At 39.9% G+C, this 22178-nt stretch overlaps 1 protein-coding gene across 4 annotated transcripts in view; it reads left to right on the plus strand.

Moving 5' to 3' along the window:
* Nucleotides 1–492: 492 nt before the first annotated feature.
* The window catches only part of cep192 (centrosomal protein 192), a 33464-nt gene continuing 11778 nt past the window's right edge, over nucleotides 493–22178 (plus strand). For 3 of the 4 annotated variants that reach the window (XM_065270168.2, XM_065270171.2, XM_065270170.2), the window contains exons 1-33: nucleotides 493–672; nucleotides 1417–1625; nucleotides 1999–2109; nucleotides 4627–4784; nucleotides 4865–4926; nucleotides 5015–5153; nucleotides 5249–5361; nucleotides 5441–5521; nucleotides 5990–6136; nucleotides 6297–6447; nucleotides 6532–6740; nucleotides 7124–7243; nucleotides 7335–7689; nucleotides 7832–7984; nucleotides 8063–8127; nucleotides 8251–8469; nucleotides 9256–9397; nucleotides 9488–9582; nucleotides 9680–10751; nucleotides 10873–10990; nucleotides 13663–13828; nucleotides 14022–14760; nucleotides 14980–15128; nucleotides 15259–15489; nucleotides 15626–15751; nucleotides 18128–18271; nucleotides 18354–18417; nucleotides 20371–20510; nucleotides 20636–20728; nucleotides 20917–21035; nucleotides 21157–21342; nucleotides 21424–21514; nucleotides 21625–21804. In XM_065270168.2, coding sequence (XP_065126240.1) covers nucleotides 1456–1625; nucleotides 1999–2109; nucleotides 4627–4784; nucleotides 4865–4926; nucleotides 5015–5153; nucleotides 5249–5361; nucleotides 5441–5521; nucleotides 5990–6136; nucleotides 6297–6447; nucleotides 6532–6740; nucleotides 7124–7243; nucleotides 7335–7689; nucleotides 7832–7984; nucleotides 8063–8127; nucleotides 8251–8469; nucleotides 9256–9397; nucleotides 9488–9582; nucleotides 9680–10751; nucleotides 10873–10990; nucleotides 13663–13828; nucleotides 14022–14760; nucleotides 14980–15128; nucleotides 15259–15489; nucleotides 15626–15751; nucleotides 18128–18271; nucleotides 18354–18417; nucleotides 20371–20510; nucleotides 20636–20728; nucleotides 20917–21035; nucleotides 21157–21342; nucleotides 21424–21514; nucleotides 21625–21804 — 6108 coding nt within the window. In that variant the 5' untranslated portion in view covers nucleotides 493–672; nucleotides 1417–1455. The remainder of the gene's footprint in view (nucleotides 673–1416; nucleotides 1626–1998; nucleotides 2110–4626; nucleotides 4785–4864; nucleotides 4927–5014; nucleotides 5154–5248; nucleotides 5362–5440; nucleotides 5522–5989; nucleotides 6137–6296; nucleotides 6448–6531; nucleotides 6741–7123; nucleotides 7244–7334; nucleotides 7690–7831; nucleotides 7985–8062; nucleotides 8128–8250; nucleotides 8470–9255; nucleotides 9398–9487; nucleotides 9583–9679; nucleotides 10752–10872; nucleotides 10991–13662; nucleotides 13829–14021; nucleotides 14761–14979; nucleotides 15129–15258; nucleotides 15490–15625; nucleotides 15752–18127; nucleotides 18272–18353; nucleotides 18418–20370; nucleotides 20511–20635; nucleotides 20729–20916; nucleotides 21036–21156; nucleotides 21343–21423; nucleotides 21515–21624; nucleotides 21805–22178) is intronic. The other variant, XM_065270169.2, reaches the window with a different exon arrangement.

Consider the following 22178-nt stretch of genomic DNA (forward strand, 5'->3'; position numbering starts at 1 on the left):
AATGTGGTCTAGTAAAGTACAGTGAAGTTGAAGTTTAGTAAACAGCTGGGTATCACAGCTGTTCTCTCAGCTGCTATCTGATGCTACATATTTCACAAAATCCTTATGCTTCTAATTTTTTGTTTCAAAATTGGAGCTGTACTTACAACCAAGTACGGCTTCATGGATCCTCGTCATGTTATGTCTTCTGTATAAATGTAAATGTTAAATTTTTTTAATGTATGCGTTTCGCAGACGCTTTTATTACACAGCGATATTTTTTAAGATAATTTGTGTTTAATCGTACAGCTATTAAAGTCTACTGTACACATGAAGCAATAGTAATTACAGTTCGTTAATGCAATAAAACGAACCTTCAAACAAACAGCCTCTTCATTCAAAACACCGAAAGCGTGATTGACATAAGACTGATCCACTCTGTGAATTCAATCAGATCTTTCAGCCAATCAAATACTGGCATCATGTGTAAGCCCCGCCCATGCAAAGAGAAACCTAGAGGCGGGATTCTCCTGTAATGGCTTCAGTTCATTTCGACAAACTGTTTTTGTAAAACGGGGAGGTCGCTATAATAGCAGCTTTGTTCGGGAATTTTATGGATTATTAGTGCCGTACTTGTTTTTAGCAGTCGGAGAAACTTTTATTTAAGGCATAAATGTCGAGTTTCTTTTAACGGTAAGTTCTCGTCGAAGCAGATTCCTCTCAGCTGTTGCAAATCTTCTCAAAGAGTTTCTCAAAGTGTCACTGCTAACTGTTAAGTAAACGAAACTACACGTGAAGAGCGGATAACGTGTCTTTTGTTTAAAACTCAATGTTAAGCGTGTCAATTTGTCTTTATTATGATGTTTGAGAAACGTGCTTGGAAGTGTGTGCAATCCTGGCCTTGGTTCAGCTAACGTTATTTTCCTTTGCACGACATTATTATTATTATCGCCTGTGATACGTGCTGTTAGTGTGTTGTTAGAAGCAAACAGTGAATATTGTGCAGTTAAAGTGTTATTTTTATTGAATTTATGTAGTCTGATATTAGGAAACCTCATATTATCAGACTTGTTGGTGTTTGTAGAAAGAGGCATTTAACTTCACAACGCTGCTGAAAATGATTTATATTTAATTTATAAGTTTGATGTGTTAAATATAATATGGCATTTTCAAATAATGAAATTTAACTTGACTTTAAACAAGAATTTGCTGCCAAGTCAACAGATGCCAGCTACATCTACATAAAAGTATATATTTTTCCAAACATACCCTTCAGTTTAGTTTAACATAGCTGTCTAGCATAAATACTAAGCAACAAACTTGTGTGTTGATGACTTGGGCATTTATAAATGTATAGCAATTTATCTTCTACAGTACACCACTAGAGTGTGACCATTATTTATAAATCATAATGCCTGAAATATCCCTCTTTTGTAGATCATGTGCTGAAGTCCTGTGTCAGTGAGTCACGCAGAGATGGAGAACTTCCAGAACATTGAGGATGAGCCGTTTCCCAGCTTCCTATCCAACGCCTCGCTTGGCAGCAGCGGCCGTGCCACACTCGGCAACGTGACACTGGGCTCTACGTTTGGGATGCCCATGGCTGCCTCCACTGTGGCTAAAATTAAACCTCCAGCAGACAACAGGTGGGGAGACCCCTGAGTGTAATCTCTTCATATTTAAACCATGGGTTGTAAGGCAGTGAAAGTTAACTTTCTCTGTGGGCTGTTTGTGTTAAGTGGTGGCCTGGGAAAAAAGGGTATTTTTTCAAAAACACTCATCATGTTAGATCGTTACTGTGCTTTTTAATTATGTGTAGTATAAATTGCATTACATTACTAATCTGGCTTGTATGGGTATAATTATCACAATTTAAATGCTTTTTTTTGCTTAAAATAATCTGTTAAGAGTCAGGAGTGCACAAAACAACACTGAGCTAAGGACTAAACAAAGTCATTTTTTTAACCTAGCCATATAAACTGCATGTGTGCAAACTCTAGTGTTCTTCCTCTCTTTCAGAGTAACTGATGTGCAAGCATCATATTTGGAGGATGGACAGATTTCACCCATGCATTCCCAGGGCTCAGATGGCGGGCGAGAAAGATTTGCTCTTAGCCTGAAAGAAGATGTGTAAGTGTAACAAAGTTGTTTAATTAATTTTACCATCTAGTAAAAACCCATTCACTCAGACCTTTGGTCCCAGAAAATACCCGTTAAATTGCCAGACAAGCGACTGTGTGAACACAAACATGTCCCGTATATCTTCTGGGATCGTTGCCGGAAAGAGGACCTAGTCAGATACACGGAAAACCCTCTGTGTGAACAGGAAGCCGAAACAATGGCGTAATGGGCGTGTCGTAGTGAGGACGCGCGTCATCACAACAAAAGTTATGGGTCAGCTCCTTAAAACGAAAGATAACATGCATATAAACATTCACCACGAGAAATGTTGCAAACTAGATTGAAGCAGTTAGCAGGAAATGATAAATGAGACGCAAAAACAATGACGCACGTTCTCTTTAAAATGAGGGATTTACAACATTCACGACGAGAAATGTCAGCAAACTGGACTAAAGCAGATATCAGGTAAAGGCGGGCGTAGACGGTGCGATTTTTGCTGTCGTAGGAGCTCGCATGCATTTTTTTTCTCGGAAAAAAATCGGTCATGCTCGTATGGTCGCGGCTCGCACCGTGTGAGAGGAATTACGAGCACCTTACGACCTCCCGATAATTTTTAAACATGTCAAAAAAGTTTGGGAGCTGTCGGTGTAAATTCGTAGTGTTGGTGCGGGTGAACAAGATGATCTGGCAAAGCACTTGAAGTTGACCAATCAGAATGTACAAACACACAAGAAGAAAGACAAATGTGGCACTGCTACCTCAAATCTGGACGACAACTCTATAGGTGGATATGTTTCGCGCACACACACACTCCGGTGACCGGACATCATGACAAATATGACAGGTCCTTTCAGTGACGACCTCTTGATCAGCTTCTTTGCCTGAAAAACCTGTCATACGTGTTTTTGTGATGTCCGGTCACAGCTTTGGATGTGTGCGGAAACAGGAGAGAATGTAGATTAGGCTTTAAGGGCTACCACAATGCATAAAACGAGGGCTACTTTTTGATATTAAAACTTTTTTGTTTTACTTTGTAATACTGTTGATTTTTCTTTACTTGTTAATATGTTTTATCATTACTTGCAATCTAAACATAAAATAAGCCAACTACAATATGTAATAAATACATAGGTAGTAACCTCTCCTCCTTCATTTTTTCGTACGTTATCGGAAAGCTAATTCGGTAAAGCTAATCTTTCTTTTATAAATCTGATTAAACTAAAGACTCTTCGGAGATATAAAGGATGTCATACTACTCTATAGGCACCCCAGATTAACATCAGAAATGCAGAAACGGCGTGTTACGTGAGCTTTAATGTTGATTTATTAATTTATCATAAAATCAAGGAAAACATAAATCTCTTTGTGGTAAAACACTTTTTTTTCCCTTGCATTTCATACTGAAATTTGGTGAGCTCTGTACCCACTCTGTTTGGCTAATATTTTAGAATGAAATTGGGAGACGAAAGTGCCGGTTTGATTCTCGCAATGTTTTTTTTAAAATGTTTGGCAACTGAAATTATTTGGCTAAAAATGGCAAAAAACTAATTTTCGGTGTTCGGCCAAACAAGGGAAAAGGCAGAATAAATTTTACTGAACAAAAAGGTCTTTTGATGACGTGATCATTAAGTAACTAGCGCAGAGTGAGAGACACGCAAATGCAGCAAACATGTTGTTAAATGCATTTTTAAAGTTTTTGAGAAAGACGCGAAAACATAAACACTGCAAGTTTAATTTATCTTTAAAATCAAGACATCCTGAACACCGGTGTATTAGAAAGACATGGCGGCGATCCTGGGTATTTGTCTGCTTAATGCACAAGCAAGGAGAATGAGAGACTTTAGCTCTTCATCGCATGACATAGAACGACAAAGAGCGTCAGCAGTATGTAATAAAAACTTCCTTAAACCAGTAAAGTCCTACAATGACAAATACGCTTATATAAAACCAGAAATAAAACATTTATTACCAATAAGCTACGTAATACAGTTCATGCATCCTTCAAAAGTGGCCGAATGAAGGGTACGAAATGGAGGCTGCCTTCGAATCATCCTTCGGATTTAAATGTTCTTTGATGACTGAGTTATGCAGCCTTCCTAGGATGCATCCTCGCATTTGAGAAACACCCATGGTCTGATGTGTTCTCAATGCAGCTTTCCTAAAAATTATATCCTAAAATAGAAAATATCCCAACATATGACCTTGTTTTTCAGTATTGCAATGTAGCAACATATTGCATTGCAACCCATGTATCGTGATGCATATCGTATCTAGAGATTTTTGCCAATGCACAGCTCTAGTAAATACCGTGCAGTGTTTTTGTCTCCTTTGCTGTCAAATAGTGTTATCTTTATTTCTGGCCTTCAGCCACCTTGCTTCCAAAATACTGGCATCAGCTATTAAAAAAATCAATATTGATTAACCGTTAGTGTACTCTCTTCAGGAACTGTGTAATACAAACACTTATATTGTATTTTTCCTATGTCTTTTGTTCATTTTGTAAACCCATGCTGTTTTCTTTTTCAGGGATGATGTAGATGACTTCATTGCTGCTAATAGATTCTCAGACTTGCTAGTTAATGTCAATTTGGATGAGACAGAATCCGGTCCCGCTTCCAAAACCTCTCCCAAAGGATTGGGTCGATGTCGTGCATCAGGTTCTGTTCCTTTTCGAACCACCACTGGTGTGTAATTGGCCTATTTGTTTAGTTCCAACTTGTGTGTTATACACTCTTTTTTTAATTAATTGATTTTATTTGATCAGACCTTTCAACTGGACTGCTGTCATTCTCTCATGTTGGAGACAAAGATACAACGGCAGCTCAGGTGCTTGATTTTGTGTTTTTTATATGATTTGTTTCATCTTGTTTCAAGCTTTGCCATTTTTACATAGCCTCTGTGCTGCTCTTCTTAGGCCACGGTGCTTCCAGTTATGATGGAGGAGGGGGAAGATTCTGCAAGCGAAGAAACTGGCAGTGAAAGGTGTAGCATCGCCAGCTTCCTGGCAAATGAAAAGCTTATGTCCCTGGACAGCATGAATAGTGATGGCACAGGTAGATCATAGTCATTTTAAAGTCTTGCATCCTAAAATAAGTTAAACAAAATTAACACTCTTGCCTGGCGTCTTTGTGATGATTAATTTCTCTAGATGATGACATTGATGTGAACCAGCTTCATGATGAGGAATTGGAGTTGTATTTCAACAAACTCATGCCCCCTGCAATGCAGAGGGGTCGAGTAGAAGGGCAAGAAATCCCTGTTGTGAGTTTCTCTTGCTTTGTTTACCAGAACTTCCTACTTTTTGTTTTGTTTTGTGACACTTGATCTGTTCCTTTTGTAGGAGTTGCCTTCCAGTTCCTCTCAACCCAAATTCTGTGAGGCAGAAAACAACAGACTCAGTTTTCATGATGATTATGACCAGGTATGGACTTGATGTTGCTTACAATTTTGGCCAACATCCAGTCAGAATGAACCCCTATTAACAAAGTTGTAGTTCTTATTACAAACATATCACAGCTGTGAAGTTTTTTGTTTTTTAAGTGATTTAAAATAAATCACTTATTGGTCTCTCGCCAAGCCCTCTGGCTTTTAAACCACTCTCCTTCAATGAATGTCAAAGACTTCTCTGGTTAAAGTCCTAATTTACTTTGAAATGTGGAAGTCACATAACAAAAGAGAAATGAGCTGTGAACACAGTTGCAAGTTAACTATCAAATTCAGATTTGCTCAGAGCACACAATGACTCTAACAATATTGGTTAAAAATATTAACTGGGATGTTACAGCTAAATCAATATGGCTTAGATGGCATGGTCACTAAATCTAGTCTTCATAGCCCTTTCATTCTGATTTTTTTTAACCATTTTTCCCCTTGTGGTTTTGCACTATAGAGGGACTTTCGCATGCCTGATGTGCGGCTGGCAGCCACGGGTATGGATTCATGTCCTGCAAGTGATGAAGATACAGAGGATGAACTAGAGGCTTCACAGAACCGGGGAAGAGCCAGGTTCCTTCTACCCAGCATCTCCAGACAACCGGTTTGTTCTGAACAGTTTTCTGCTTGTGATGCTTTATATACTTCGATGTAACATGGTATAATGCCACAGAGTATGTGGCAAAAATGTACTTTCTTGAACAGCTCCAATGGATTCTGTTCCAGCCAATAAATGGTGTTTATTCAACTCGTTTTGTGATCAGGTTGGAGAGAGCCACCGTCCTCATTTTCGTCCTGGGTTGGAAGGAGGGAGCTCTGATGAGTCACAAAGTGGAAGCACACATACCAATACCAGGACAAGCATTGAGCACCGTCGGTCTGCAGAGGGACAGGTCATCAACTCGCCGATTGATGGTAAAGAAAGGGCAATTTTGACTTGTGTACCATAGCCAGTTCTCCTGCTTATTTGCTGAGGATCACTGTTTTCTGTGGTATCAGGTGATGGAGGAGGAGGTGATGGGAGCAGTGGGAGTGAGGAGGATGGGAATGATGGAGGTGTATCAACCATTCCTTTGCCTCCCACAAACGTCCAAAGTACCTATGATGTACTACGTGGCTTGGGCATTGTGGGAGGAAGTGGAGAGGACAGAGCCGATGATCAGCTTCAGCATTTGCTAGGCAGATCCGGCATGATCGTGCAGAGTCAGGTAAGTTTTGGATTAAGTTGGAAGTTTGAAATTAGTTTTTGAAGTTAGTAGCCTTGACCATGCAGCATGCAGTTATTTTTTTAAACAGGAACATTTTGCTTTACTGCTGGTAAAACTACAAGTTACTTAAGTTAACTTTATTTTGAATATTTAACTTAAAAGGGTTAGTTCACACAAAAGTGAATGTTTCTTTATTTGGTTGAACACATAAGAAAATGTTTTGATAAACAATGCTAAGCACACAGTTGATGGTACCCATTGCCTTCCATAGTATTTGCTTTTCTTACTATGGAGTCAGTGGGTACCATCAACTGTGTGCTTACTGTTTAGCATCCGCTTGTCATTTTTAACCAGTAATATTACCCAATTTTTAATCTTCTTAGATGGGTGACAGAGTTGGTCCTGTTGGCACAGGGGAAGCTGGCCAAACTGCTGTGGCATCTGGACCTTCAGTCCGATTGCCTGTCGACTGGGACATGAGTCTGGATAGACAGGAGGCTCTTGTAAGTTTTTTTTCCTTGGCGTTTAGTCCCAAATTCAAAATGAATATAAATACAGTCTTTTTGGAATTCTCAAACCAAAAATTCTTGACAGGATGCAATGGATAACCCAACAGAAGTTCATATGGACTCCATGTACTTGAGGGCAGGTGCAGGTCACAACCCTCAGGACATTTCTTCCTCAGTCAGCCCTTTTCTTCATGGCACCCAGAGCAGTTTTCACCTTTCCCAGGTACTTCATGAATCTCATAATAAAACTGAGCAAGGGAATAACTTGGGGCAAACTCTGGATCTTGGTGCCCTGGGACAACGTGGTGGCCCCTGTGGGGATTCTCCAGTTCTGAGTGATCAGCAGAGCTCCAGCAGTAAAGAGTCTCTGGATCCTAAGTACCTCTCTAAGAGTTTTAATGAAAATGAAGAACGTCATGATATCTGGAATCACCAGCCAGGTATGTGGAGCTTGGTTAAAGCAAGGTTACTGCAACAGCCTTTCTCTTGCATTCATCTTCAAAATTTCTAGCATGCAACATTGTATTCAGAGCAAAACAAAACATAATATGAGTCACAAACTAATGATAAATCTTTCCTCAGCAGCAAATGCCACTCATAGTGTTGTCTACCAAAATGAAGAAGGAAAGTGGGTCACTGATTTGGCCTATTACTCTTCGTTTGAGAAGGAAATGGAGGCCAATATGCCTGATGAAGTTGCTATGCAGTTCCAGTCTGAAGATTTCCTTGATGGCAGTAAGTAAAATGCAGTGGTACTCTTATCTATTAAGTATGCAGTCATCGTCGTTCACTGCATATGTTGTCATTTATTAGGTCAAGCCATGGAAAAGATCATTGAGGATCAAGAGGAGTTTGATAAAGAACACCAGTTTATGCAGGTATGAATTGTGATGTGCATGTTCTGCTGAATCTATGTAGAGTACGGTAAACCAACATGTGTCTTGAAAAGGCCCAATATCTGATACGAGAATTAACAAAAATATCTGTTTGTGTTCTTGTAGGAAGAGCAGATTCAAGCTGTTAACCCAAGTGAAGTGCTTGGAAACACCTCTTGGAAAGTTCCCAGTAGTAACCATATTCTCATGAGGGCCTCGCAGGTCTCTTCTGAACTTGAGACTACTAACCAAAGTTATCTGCGCATTTCCCTGGGGGAGTTTTTTGAAAGGCGCTCTGAAGCACTGGGCTGTCTTGGGAGCAGTGAAGACGACTGGGTTAAAAGGGTGAGTATTATCATATAACAATATAAAAAAAAAACGGCAAGTTTGTAGGAGCATAGTTAGGGCCCTATGAAATCAACGTTTTTTTTTTTTCTCATTCTATGTTTTTAGTTTTTAAATGTTTTAAATTTATTGTTTGCAATGCATGATGATATACAGATGCACCATTATACAAAAAGAAAATATATCTGGGCATTTCTGTTATTTTAATTGCAGATTAATGAAACCTTGTCAAAAACCAGCATTTGAAAAAGAGTTATGGGTTTTAAAAATGACTAAATCCAAAAATTGCAAAATTATGTGACATTCCGTGTTGTACAGTAAATTCCATTTTTATTAGGGGTGCACGGATAAATGCCGATATACACTAATAAAATGTGGCCGATAATATTCACAGCTATTTCATGTACTACGGCTTTTGATCAGTAAGTCCTTATCGATTAAATCACTGTTAGTTTGAGTTGTTTATATCATGCCTTTGAAAAAGCAACACTTGTCAAACATAATCATTATACATATTCTTTATTGTCATGAAAATACCTGAAAAGGTTTGAAGAACAGCTATATAAAAATACCCTTAAGCCATTTCCTGGAGCTGCACATGTTTATGGTTCTTCGTCTACAGCGCATATTGAGTTTCTGCACGAGAGCGCCCTCTGGCTTTTGGATGTAGCGGCATTTCACCATAATTCATTGAGAAGCATAGCACGCATCATCAGCCGATATATCGGTGCATCCCTAGTTTTTATGCTTGGATTCCGTGATTTTCACATTTATGTCTGCTTTCAGCCTTCGTTCGGTTATGTCATCACCTCCCCTGAAAAGAGGGACCCCATAGCATTAATTCAAACCTCGGATTCGTTCTCTAGAGGAAGCTCTTTCCACAACGAAACGGTTCAGCAGAGTGAAGCTGATGAGACACTCAATCCAGGTATGTACCTTTTTTAACCATATTTACCAGTAAGTTCTGATTGATTTTGAGGACAGGAGTTTTCATTTCTCGCCACTTTGCAAACTACAGATGATCTGGACAAAACTCTTGAACCCAAGCCAGCTGAAGTCCAGCATGAGAATAATGTACAACCACCAACAACTGAGGGAATAGTCCATTCACTGGTATTCAACACTATTTATATCTGAAGTTAAATTTAGTTTTTCTGGGAATGATTTGTAAGTCCTAGTAATGTCATGTTTATCTTTGGTTTTAATTTAGACCTCTGCACAATATGAAGATGTTGAAAGTTCTGGCTCACTTAACTCCAGTAGCAACCTTATGCTCAGTATCAGCACAATTGCATCTGCAATTGCCGATGCATCCATTAGTTCAGATCCAGCCCAGCTTGCAGCCATGATCATGGAACTTTCCAAAAAAAGTCGCTCAACAAACAAAAGTTTTCTACCGGTTACGAGTCATGTGCCTGTAACTTCAAATCAGAATGGTCTTCTGGAGGACCTGCAGAAGACAACATCGCTGGCAGATCAGAGTACTCCTGACATGGAGAAATATCTGAAGAGGGCTGAAGTGTCCAGTAGTGACAGTGATGGCTCCACTTCTCAGTCCTGCTTGGACATCCTCACCCTGGCTGATAATTTGGCGAGTTCTCAAAGACAGACTCCACAGCAGTCGCCACCTCTGGAAAACGGAACCAGCGGATGCCATGAAGAGGGTTCAGTGAGGGAGGAGCGATGTCAGGTTCTGGAAAGTAATGCATCCAAAAAAGGTGAGGAGGCTCATGTTGTGTTGCCATCTTCAAGGTCAGATGTCAAGCGAAGTGCAATTCCACGTCCAAAGGGAAGCAGTTTACCAACTCCCGTGTCAAATCCACCCAAGCGCTCTTTAGGTTCTGGGCAGTCGTCATTGTCTTCCTCGTCCTATAAGCCAAACCCTGCTGGCTTTGAGAAAAACAAAAATGACCGTTCATCTCTTTCCTCAAATAAGGCCATCCCTGAATCCAAAATCAAGATCGGAACCGCTCGACCACAAATATCAAGTACTTCCACTACAGGTAACCGCCGTTCCCTCAAAGGCGATGGCTCCACGTCGGCTCCTGCTTTTGTGCCAAAGACCTCACCTGGCCTTCGCAGTGGTGGCAGCTCAGAGCTATCATCATCATTGAAGACCTCCCCGAACGTGACCAAAAACAAGACGGGAGGCAGGACAGAGAAACTTAACATAAACCAGGCACGATCACCCAGAAGCCCCAGAACTGCTCAGTCTGTTTCAAAGGAGAAAACTGCAGCTGTTGACCGTCAGGATTCACTGCCAGCAACCCAGGAAAAATTTGGTATATAGCTTCTTAATTTCTTTCTAATGCATTTTAAACATGATAGTGAATGCTGTGTATTTTTTTTTTGTTGCCACACAATGGTGTTTTGAATAAATATTGCGCAAACTTTCATTTAAAGGCTCACCTGAGAGCGGTATCCCTGGTGTTGTAGAGGTCAGTCACTGCAATTTCAGACCATCCACCTCCCCTCTTACCCACTCCAGTCCAAGCCAGACCTCCATTCCCAGTGGATATGGGTAAAACTCTTGTTTGAATGTAATTTAAATGTAATTTAATTGAATTGCTAAATATTTTGGGAATATTTAAGGAATATTTCTCCAGGTAACCAATTTTGGTCAGTTCTGTTCGTTGCGTTTCCTTTATCTCAATGTCTTGTTTTCCAACATAGTGCAACATTTACCATAATGCCTTGTTACAGGGTTCCCACAGGTCCTTGAAAGTTTGTGAATCTGGGGGGGAAAAATTCAAGGCCCTAGGAAGTTTTTGAAAATATACATGCATGGACACAGATCATTGAAACTGCTTGAATCTATTTAATGCAAGTTTTCTGGGGGAAAAAATCCATATCTCCTGTGTAGTGTGGGATAATATCATAAAAATTCTAGACTTTAAGCACACGTGCTAAACTGTTTGCTTTAAATGCTTATATCTTCTGTATGCGAATGTTGATTCATACCAAAATGCTTTTTTGCATAGTTGAAAACGTGTCGGGTTGCGTATGTAACTGTTGTTCCTTGAGAAGGGAACGAGGCGCTGCGTCTCTCTTGCCAAACTTCCTGCCTCCCTTTAACGCCGTCTTTGGCAATATTTCAGATAGCGATATACTTCCTGGCTCCCGCGTCACCCTGTCTTTGTCGTTAAGCCTCACTATTGGTTGAATTTGATATACACATTCAGACGCACTTACTCTTGGAGGCGTCACCGTAGTGACGCAGCGCGAGTTCCCACGAAAGGGAAATGTAACGATGTATCTATTAAAGGTAACACAATGTAACCTTGTTCTCGCTTGAAATGTGTCCCCACATTTAGTCCTTGAATTTGAGGGTATTGGACCTGGAAAGTCCTTGAAAGCTCCTTGAATTTGAAGTTAACTAAGGTGTGGGAACCCTGTTGTTAAAAGTAAGGTTTAGTTAAAGGGCCATTTCACCAATAGGAACATTAATCTTTATGGAAAGTGAGTCATATTTGTAGTCAAAATGTAACATAAATGTAGAATTTTGTGCCTATTTGACAGAGAAAAGACAAAATGTGACTTTAGAGCACATTTGTATGAAAAACTACAACTGCCACTATGCACCACAATGCACAGCTCTGCAAGCCACTCCCATTAATCGGAACACGGCTCAGACATGCTATTATGTACATAAATGCCACGTTAGTAAAACAAAGAAAATAGCCACCACCACTGTGTCTGACTGACACCAATCATGATTTACTTTTAAACGTGATGTTACATTGTGGTACACACAATAACACTCTGGCCTGGTGTGTAGCAAAGTCTTATTCAAACAGTAACGTGCGGTTTCAGATCCGCAGTACAAATGTCTTTTCAATTAGTTAAAAAAGGGTATGCATTTTAAATGTTTATTTAGTTTTACCAATTTTCTTTTTGTCTCTTGTTTACTGTTATTACATTTGTGTTATTATTGGCCTCACTGCTCTCACAATATAGACATATAAAACACCGCTCAGATATGCTATTGTGTACATAAATGCCACGTTAGTATAACAAAGAAAATATAAACACTCACTTTAGTCAGACGTCCGTTTTTACCATGCATCCTCCACACAAACGCGTCCCCTGCATAATATCTCCACAGACGCGCTGCCTCAGCTCTTGGAGCTTGTGCTCGTAAACCGAAACACGTCTTTGAAATAAGCACGCGACCAGAAACGTTCACAAATCAAACGTTCATATCCTTATCTGATCCAGAAATGTTAAACCGAAAGCAAACGGCGCGAGTCCGTCCAAGCTTATATACTTCGCAGCGCGTCTGCTCGTAAACCGAAACATGTCCGTGAAATAAACGTTCCAAACGCGCGCAAAGTTCCTCTCTTGCATAGAAACCTTCACCAAACAAACGTCCATATCCTTATCTGATGCAGAAATGTTATAAAGAAGCCACACAGCGAGAGAACAGGCAAGCTTCTCTACGCAGCAGAGGCCGATGGTTGCGGTGTCTTCCCCCGGCTCCTCTACCCAGCCGACGCCCAGGCTCCGGCTTCTCCTCGGGCTTCTGTTCCTCCATCTGCCTGAGCGCTTTGCTGTATTGTGGCTCATAAAGGTGCAATGTACAGCGGATTAGAGCATCACGCTTGTAAAATCACCCTCTTCCATGTAATATTGATTAACTTCCACTGTTATTGTAACATGAATTCGGCTCGCTCCACAACTTCTGTTTAGCTTAGCTTAGCATAAAGATGGCGGCTGATCGTTTTTGTTCGGTCTGTGTTCGTATATTTTCGTAAGTCACACCCACTTATCTGTAATTGGTCTGAAGCGCGAGTGGGTCCCACCCATAGCCCCCACCTTGGAAAAATGAGGAATGAGTGTCTGTAGTCTTTCACACTCAATAGAGATACAGGATTTCCTTCTTTCAATGACGCAAAATGACGATTTTTACATCATTGAAAGAAGGAAGTGCCTCACTGAAATCAGTATTTCTCCCCTCTCAGGGGAAACTGAGGGAATGGTGCACGACCATTCAAAAACATGACTGGGGTTCTAACGGTACAAAGCTTAATGCAAATGGGTGAAGTTTCCCTTTAACCTTAAATGGGTCAAAGAGTTGACTAGTTGTCCAATATGGTGATTGCAAATAGCTCTTTATTTAGTTGATTTGTAAAGCTAGATGGAATGCAGCATTAATCCATTTCTTGATAATCTGATATTCAGTAATTTGTTCAGCAATAGTGAGATGTCTCCATGCTCACCCAGCCGTGATAAGAGTCCGAGGAGTCCGGGTGGAGATCCTGTTTCTCCTCAGTCTCATTGTTCAAGCCCATCTCTCAGCAGACTGACTTATCTCTCCATCAATGACAACACCTGCATGCCCACCCCTGACCACCACAAGGTGAGTGCTTCATTCAAAACAGCCCTTTTTTAGTTTTTGATTTCTTTGCAGGTTGTTTGTGGGCTTGTAATGAAATTTACAGAAGATCTTTCACAATTTCCTTTATGCTGCTGAGCATGCACGGTGTTATATAGTCGAAATGATACAAGTAAGTTTAACAGCTTGGCTCTTACTATTCTCTCTGCCTTTCCAGAAAAACACCTCTATGGCTCTAAGCACCACTATTATCAGATCAAGCCCGACACCCCCAGTGGAGCCGTTTGAAAATGGAAATGCTCAGAGTTCTTCAAAAACTCCAGAACCTCTTTCCCATGCTGAAATTCCAGGTTTGACTCAAAAGACCTCAGAGCTGGGCTCACGCAATGACAGTGAGTTTAATAAAGGCTATGGAAATGGTTACACCAAAGACAACCGCCATTCTGAACCTGGGCAGAGGTTGTATCCTCAAGGGGAGTCTGGGTACTCAAGCAATCTGAACATTCAGCATCCACCTGGAACCTCTGTAGAGCAACGGTTGCCTCACGTCTTGGGATCTGGATCTCATTTTGGCATCCCAGATGATTTTACTTATGGGGCACCCAGAAGCTACAGTTCACAGGGTGCCCTACCCTCCACTGTGCCTAACTTTCTAACAGGACAGTCACTCTTCGGTTCTCAGCAGACACCGCAATATCTGAGCTCAGAGGGACCTTTGCATACTCCAGCCTATCAGTTAGGTGGGCCGTCTGGTTTGTATGGAGTATCTGCTGCAATGCCTGGTGCAAACCCTCCGATGGGTCATGTGCATGTACCTGGTGCATCAAGTCTCCAGTCTGCTTATATGAACACTGGTCAGCAGCATCATCATCCTCCTCCTCAGTATCCAGTTGGCAAGGGTTATGGGCAACATAGTGTTGGGTCATGGGCTGCTCGAGACTTTGCAGACCTTAGAAGTAAGTGCACTATTTTTGGAAATGACCCTCTAGTTATAATGTATTACTAGCTGTTTTTATACCTTACTTATCTGTTTGCATGTACCCTGTAGTTTGAGGACTATCCACATATTAAAAGACCTTTACTAGTCCTCATATCAATACTGCTGCTTGTAATCATGCAACAAATCTTTGAAAATTAAAAAATGTTCTGCACTTGTATTTCCTCTTACACTTCAGCTCAAGTGGTTGTTCCTAATGAGTTGAAGTTTCCCAGTGCCTGCTGTGTGGGCATTGCTTCACAGACATCACTTAACATTTTCAACCCTTCAGAGCGCTGGCAACAAGTTTCCATCTCTGTCACAAGCCTGTCCATAGATGGAGAGAAGGTAAAATATTTCATCCGGAGATAAAAAAAAATACTGAAATTTTTATAAATGGCTTTTTGTGAGGCAAGCCTTTTTCAGAATTGTTTTCGTGCATAATTTGTAGTTTCAAATAATAATCATTCCCTTACAGGTGGATTCTCTGCCGTTCCAGTGGCTGATAGTCAAGAATAAGACTATAATCGGTCCCAAATGTACAGAGGAGCAGAAGGTGTTGTTTATAGCTCCTAAGGCTGGGCTTTATCAGTGTACTCTCAGTGTTTCATCCTGGCCTGCATCTGCAGAGACTGAGACTGTGGCACACGCTGAAGTCTTTGCCAAGAAAGTGGTGCTGATCGCCATCGCTGAAAACCCTGCCATAGAGGTGAGGTTTAAAAGTGCACAGAATTGTTTATAAGCCCTTATTTGTGTGTCATCCAGTAAAGACTTTTTTAGTCATTCTATTTCCCCATTGCTTTAATGACGACATGTTTTTTTTTTTTTTCGTTTTTTTTAAATAGGTAGATGTTGGAAAAACTGGCTGTTTGGACTTCGGGGACCTGGCAGTGGGCTGTGCCAAGTCCTTGCCACTCAAACTGGTCAACAGGACTCATGCTACTGTGCCAATCCGACTGGTTATCAGTGCGGTCAGTAAGATATCATGCATTTGGTTTTGGAAAATGTTTAAATAGCAGTTTGATTCCTTTAGGGTGTTTTCAAACCTTTAGACGGTTTGCTTTATTTTGAAATTGGGATTAAATTAGTTTCTGTTGCATTTTCTTTTTGGGTCGGAGTCACAAGTTTTAAAATGGATCAAAATTTGTGAATAAAACTTGCATTAGATTATATTGTCCTCTCATTGGTTAGAATGCACTCATGTATGTTACTGGACTCCGATCGTGTGTCATCTGTCAGACAACAGCTGTGGGTTTATTGTGGGTTTCTTTATAGCTGTATTTAAATTATTTAGGGTGCACCCATATTAGGCTCGATTGCGTTGAATCGTGCCCGAGCGTGATTGTCCCCACTCCCCCACAGACTTGCATTTCTGCAGCCGGGTTTGGTTAAAAAAAGTGTAAGCATGGCCTTAAAGGGGTCATACTTTTATATACTTTTTATTTTTAAGATGTAAAATAAGTCTTTGGTGTCCCCAGAGTGTGTATGTGAAGTTTTAGCTCAAAATACATCACAGATAATTTATTATAACATGTTAAAATTGCCACTCTGTAGAGCCCTTTTCACACAGATATTCCGTAAGATACACGGGACAGGCATCCTGGAATTTTACGGGACCGCTTGATATTTTATTCATTCACACTGCCAAGTTTACACGGCATCTGATGGTCCCGGAAAGACACGTGACATGTTGAAAGTCCCGCCCTATCTTCTACGCAGCGTCTGAAGTTTGCATATTATTTATTATTTCTCTCTCCAGAAACAACTCGCGTGCATTTTTGTTTATGATAAGACTACAAAGGAGCGCGTGAATGCACAGTTCTATTCTGGTGAATGATCTCAGCTTCAGAGTGGATATTTGACAAGCTCCCTGATTTCTGCTTTGATACAGTTTTCAGACATTTCTCATCGTGATTGTTTATATGCATTTAAAACCCGCATTTTGAGGAGCTGAACTATATATCTCGTTGGGATGACATGCGGGTATTTTCGTTTATTATAGCTCAAATGAGCATGTGACGCGATATTCTTTTATGCTGCTGAATGATCTCCGTTTCAACGCAGTAAGTAACGAGCTAACTTACCTGATATCCGCTTCAGTCTAGTATGCTGACATTTCTCGTAGTGAATGTTGTAAATCCCTGATTTAAAGAGTTGAACCAACTTCATGTTGCCATGACACGCGCGTCCTCACTACGGAACGTGCGTCATTGTTTATGCGTCTCATATATCATTTCCTGATAACTGCTTCAATCTATTTTGCAACATTTCTCATGGTGAATGTTTATATACATGTTATCTCTCGTTGTAAGGAGCTGAACCATAACTTGTGTTGTGATGATGACGCGCGCGTCCTCACTTCGACACGCCCTTTATGGCATTCTTGTTCACACAGAGGGTTACCCGCGTATCTTACTAGGTACTCTTTCCGGCAACGATCCCAGAAGATTAACGGAACGAGTTTTTGTTCACACAGACGCTTGTCTGGCAATTTTATGGGTATTTTCTGGGACCAGAGGTCTGTGTGAATGAGGTTTAGGTGTAAGCAAAAATGTGCTGTTTTGTATATGTCCTTTTTAAATGCTAATGATGTGCAAACACTGATCACAATGATGGTGGTTTGTTGAAATTGAAACTCGGTTGTGCTGTCAATTATAATTTTTTTTTCTCTTCCTGCACTAAATGGCAGAGCCGTGATTAGATTAAGGGACGGTATTATTATAGTAAGATCCCCTTCTGACATTACAGGGGGAGCTGCCAAATTTCAATTACCTATTTTATTTCACATTATTGCAGAGAATGGTTTACCAAAACATAGGTACTGGGTTGATCTTTTTCACATTTTCTAGGTTGATAGAAGCACTGGAGACCCAATTATAGCACTTAGAACATAGAGAGACCTCAGTGATTAAAATTATTAAAATGACATATCATGAAAATCATCTGACTTTTTCTGAGACAACTTGTAAATGTTTGTATTGTTATGCATCCATATTTGCGAAATTTTGCTGCTGCTTACAAACCATTACCGATTATATTCAGGGTGGTTTGTTGGTCCGTTGGGTTGGATTGTCGTGTTGCCACAAGCAAACCGTTCCAGAGTTTGCAGTTGTGCCGAGACTACCTTGTTCAGGCGATCATAAACCGATTGTTTTGGTGCAGGCGTGATAGCTGTGTTCACATAACTAAACAAACCAAACCCAGCTAGAAAATGTACCAGGTTCCAAAACGAACACTCGGGTGTAGAACACCTTTAGAAATATTTGATAGAAACCTTAAACTTTATTATAGAGACAAAACATTCGGCCTTGTATTTGTTGTGATGTTTGAACTTCTTTTTCCTGTAGAATGCCTCAGCATGGCATTGTTTCAGCTTATCTAAAAGCCCAGTTGCCATGACCACAGATGTTTCCCTTCATTCTGGCTCGAACCTGACCTCGCATTCAACTTCATCAGTTATAAACCATGTACTGCATGCCAGTTATGCAGAGGTAAAAGATTTTCTTTCTACAAATGTTTTTTTTTTTTTGTACAAAGTGGATTTTTAAATTCCTTTGTCATGCCTTCCCTCAGAATCAAGAAAGCTTCTTGGTGTGGGTTCATTTCAACGCTCCCCAGAAGTACATTTCAAGTTCAGGTATGTATACAAACCAAAACCATGCCACGTTTGACCATGCAATCTCAATTTACATTTAGGCTATGTTTACATTAATGCGTTTATGCTTTAAAACGGGTTACTTTTGCTACGTTTACGCCTTTCATCTACACTACACATCACCGTTTTCGACCCTCATAAATGGATTCGTTCGCAAACGCTGAAGACCCTGTTTTAGTTTGAGAACTCAGACGTTGCTCTGAGTGTAAATGAACATAGACGGAGTCTTATGTAAACGAACAGCTGACGTTAACGTGACAGCGCATCATTTTCAAAGTAAAAATTATTTTATTCATGTAAATGTTGGTTTGCAACGGAGGTTTTGCCAAAAATAGTAAACATCTACCAACCAGCTATTATAAACACTATATCGGATTGTTTTAACATGTATCCTTATAGATAATGTCTGTTTTATATTAATGTTTGAGTATTGTTGGGTTTAATGTGTTTATGTTTTGTTTAAATTTGAGTTAGCTTACGAAAGATAGATTGTAATTTTAAACGCCATATAGGCATTGCAAAGGCCAATATGAAGGGAGAATTGTAATGGGTCAGACATTATTTTCCAGTTTAATGTAAGTTTTGTTTGCTACTTTAAAATGAATTTCGTTTCAGATAATTTGTCTCTTAATTTTAATCGATGTTTTGTTTATAAGTTTTGTGAATATAAATTAATAAAAACAATAAACTCAACGTCATTAATATAATGCTCGTTTAGGCGCTTGGCTTTTAGCTATTTGTGTGTTGCTAGCGGAGGACGTGCACGGACCTCGCACACTGTTAAAAATTAATGCAATAAGCATTTCTGGTAGGCTAAAGCAATACTTCACTTCTTACTATGTTTGATTGAAGTTTGCATTTGCTGAAATTTATTTTTGCTTCAAGTTCGCTACTGTTTAGTACTGTTCACTTGAATGCTTTCTTTTTAAATCATAAAGACCTTTCTGTTTAGTTATAAAATCAAAATTAACCTATTAATCATATTAATATGTTGTAGGGGGAGCTAGAACATTATAAGTGTTTATGTTTTGTTTAAATTTAGTTAGCTTACGAAAGATAGACTGTAATTTTAAACGCCATATAGGCGTTGTAAAGGCCAATATGAAGGGAGAATTGTAATGGTCAGGGTCAGACATTATTTTCCAGTTTAATGTAAGTTTTGTTTGCTACTTTAAAATGAATTTCGTTTCAGATAATTTGTCTCTTAATTTTAATCGATGTTTTGTTGATACGTTTTGTGAATATAAATTAATAAAAACAATAAACTCAACGTCATTAATATAATGCTCGTTTAGGCGCTTGCGCTTTTAGCTATTTGTGTGTTGCTAGCGGAGGAAGTGCACGGACCTCGCTCACTTTTAAAAATTAATGCAATAAGCATTTCTGGTAGGCTAAAGCAATACTTCACCTCTTACTATGCTTGATTGAAGTTTGCATTTGCTGAAATTTATTTTTGCTTCAAGTTCGCTACTGTTTAGTACTGTTCACTTGAATGCTTTCTTTTTAAATCATAAAGACCTTTCTGTTTAGTTATAAAATCAAAATTAACCTATTAATCATATTAATATGTTGTAGGGGGGAGATAGAACAGTATAAGATTTCCCAAACACATTTTTATAGGTTCAAAAATAGTGTCTGTTATAGTTGCCAGCAAAGGACCCATGTATGACTTTTTGACAATATCGCACACCCCTAGGCTGCATAAACGTGCAAAGGTAAGCTATTATTAGAGTAATAAGTTATTTTACACTTTTATGCGCATTCCCAGTTACGTGATTGGTCATGTTTCATGCGTTTATGGTGGTGTATAGTGTGGATGAAGATTCTTTTTAAAATGCCAGTATAAACGAGGATCGTTTTCATTTTAAAATGCCGTTTTAAAACGCAAATGCTCTAATGTAAACATGGCCTTAGTCTCCTCTCTCTTTGATGCAGGAGAGTTGGGGCCAGCTGATGAATACGGTGCTCGGGTTGATGTTGAGGTGGACAGTCCAGGCCCCAGTCATGTGATCCATAGCGTAGCTTTGAGGGCGAGGTCAGGCACTCCCAGAGTGCACGCACCCAAAGACTTACAGGTAATGGATCACACCTAAAAGTCACACCCTGACTTTGGTGTTTCCCATGTGCAAACCTAATAATAAAACTATGGGTCATCTTTCTAGTTGTTCTTTTATGGTTTAATATATGAATGTCTGTACAGGCGGTGTATCTTCAAGCTCTTTTGGGTCAGACAGCTAAGCAGACACTTCCATTAAAGAATGCAGGAAACATTGACGTTCTGCTCAGGCTAAAGGTACCTCATATTTCAGTTTTACATTCTCAAGCTCATACTGACACGAAATACACTTTAAATTGATATCTTGCATTAGGTTTCATGACTACTGCATTAAACGGTAATATTATGATCTCATTAAATCCACTCAGTGTCTTTTTGCAGTGCATTCGGACAAATGTTTTATTGTGTTTTGGGCTGATTGACAGAGTAATGATGGTGATGGCTGCTTTACGGTGAAACCAGAAGAACTGACTCTGAGAGCCGGAGAAGAACAGTCTGTTGTGGTCTCGTTTACTGCTCAGGGTACACAGAAACATAGGGAGAGGTATGTTCATCCGTGTAGATTGATTGACCTTATTTATTTTCTATTTTATGCTCTTGTTATAAAAGTAATAAACGCATGTATTTGCAAGTTCATGTTTACAAGATGTTACTTCTCGTTTCAGCATGTTGACAATTCTGGTTTTGCCTGGTGGACCGCAGTACGAGGTGACAATGACAGGAGAAATTGTCCAGGGGGTTTCTGGAAAGGTGGCATCCTCGTCTGCTGTATTACCACAGGCCGAAGTCCCACCCATCCTCTCCAACAAACAATTCATGGCATGGGGAGGGGTTACACTGGGCAGAGCTGTGTAAGTACACATGGCTTTTAAAAAAAGGTGCTTTAGATACGTAAAAATGCAGTTGAAATGAACCTGGTCATTGCTTTGTAGGCAACAGAAACTGGTCCTAAGGAATAACTCCCCTGCTACTTCACAGCAACTGAGACTTCTCATCAGGGGTCAAGATCAAGACTGTTTCCAGGTCAGATTTCTCCAAGAATTCTCACTGGCTTGTTAAATAGCATCAATGGCACTTCAACTCAATTGCACATCTATCGATCACTTTCTCAAATTTTTATCTCAAATCTTCAGCTGCAAAGTTCATTTGGCCCAGAGGAGCGCCTGACACGTAACCGAGAGCTGTTAATTAAGCCTAAAGAGGATATTACCATTCATCTACTATTTGCTCCCACCCGTGTTGCCTCCATGCTGGCCAAACTGGAGATCAAGCAGTCTGCTGCACGTGCTTCCCAGCCTGGTGTTAAGTTCACTGTGAGTAGTGTAAACAAAGCTTCATGAATTGTTAATATAATCACATGTGATTTGCATCAGGTGTGACGTTGAGCGACATTGGGTTCCATGTTTTAGAAAAAATTTGAACTGAAATGTGCGTTTTATTATATACACCTTTATGCATGTTTTATCTTTTGGAGAGGTTCACATTTCAAGTTTTTTTGCATGCACAAATGTTATTTCAAATGTAGATGTGCGCTCAAATATAGCGAAGCGGTCGCAATTAGCACGTGGTGCGATGGTGCCGCAGCCAGTTGAACATTTTTCAAAATGGCTCATCCAAAAGCATGTGGGAAAGGATGAAAGCGACACCGTTGTTTTCTGTGTGGTTTTAGATGTGAAATGTGAACCGC

This window comes from Paramisgurnus dabryanus, chromosome 13, assembly GCF_030506205.2.
Source record: "Paramisgurnus dabryanus chromosome 13, PD_genome_1.1, whole genome shotgun sequence".
Lineage (NCBI taxonomy): Eukaryota > Metazoa > Chordata > Actinopteri > Cypriniformes > Cobitidae > Paramisgurnus > Paramisgurnus dabryanus.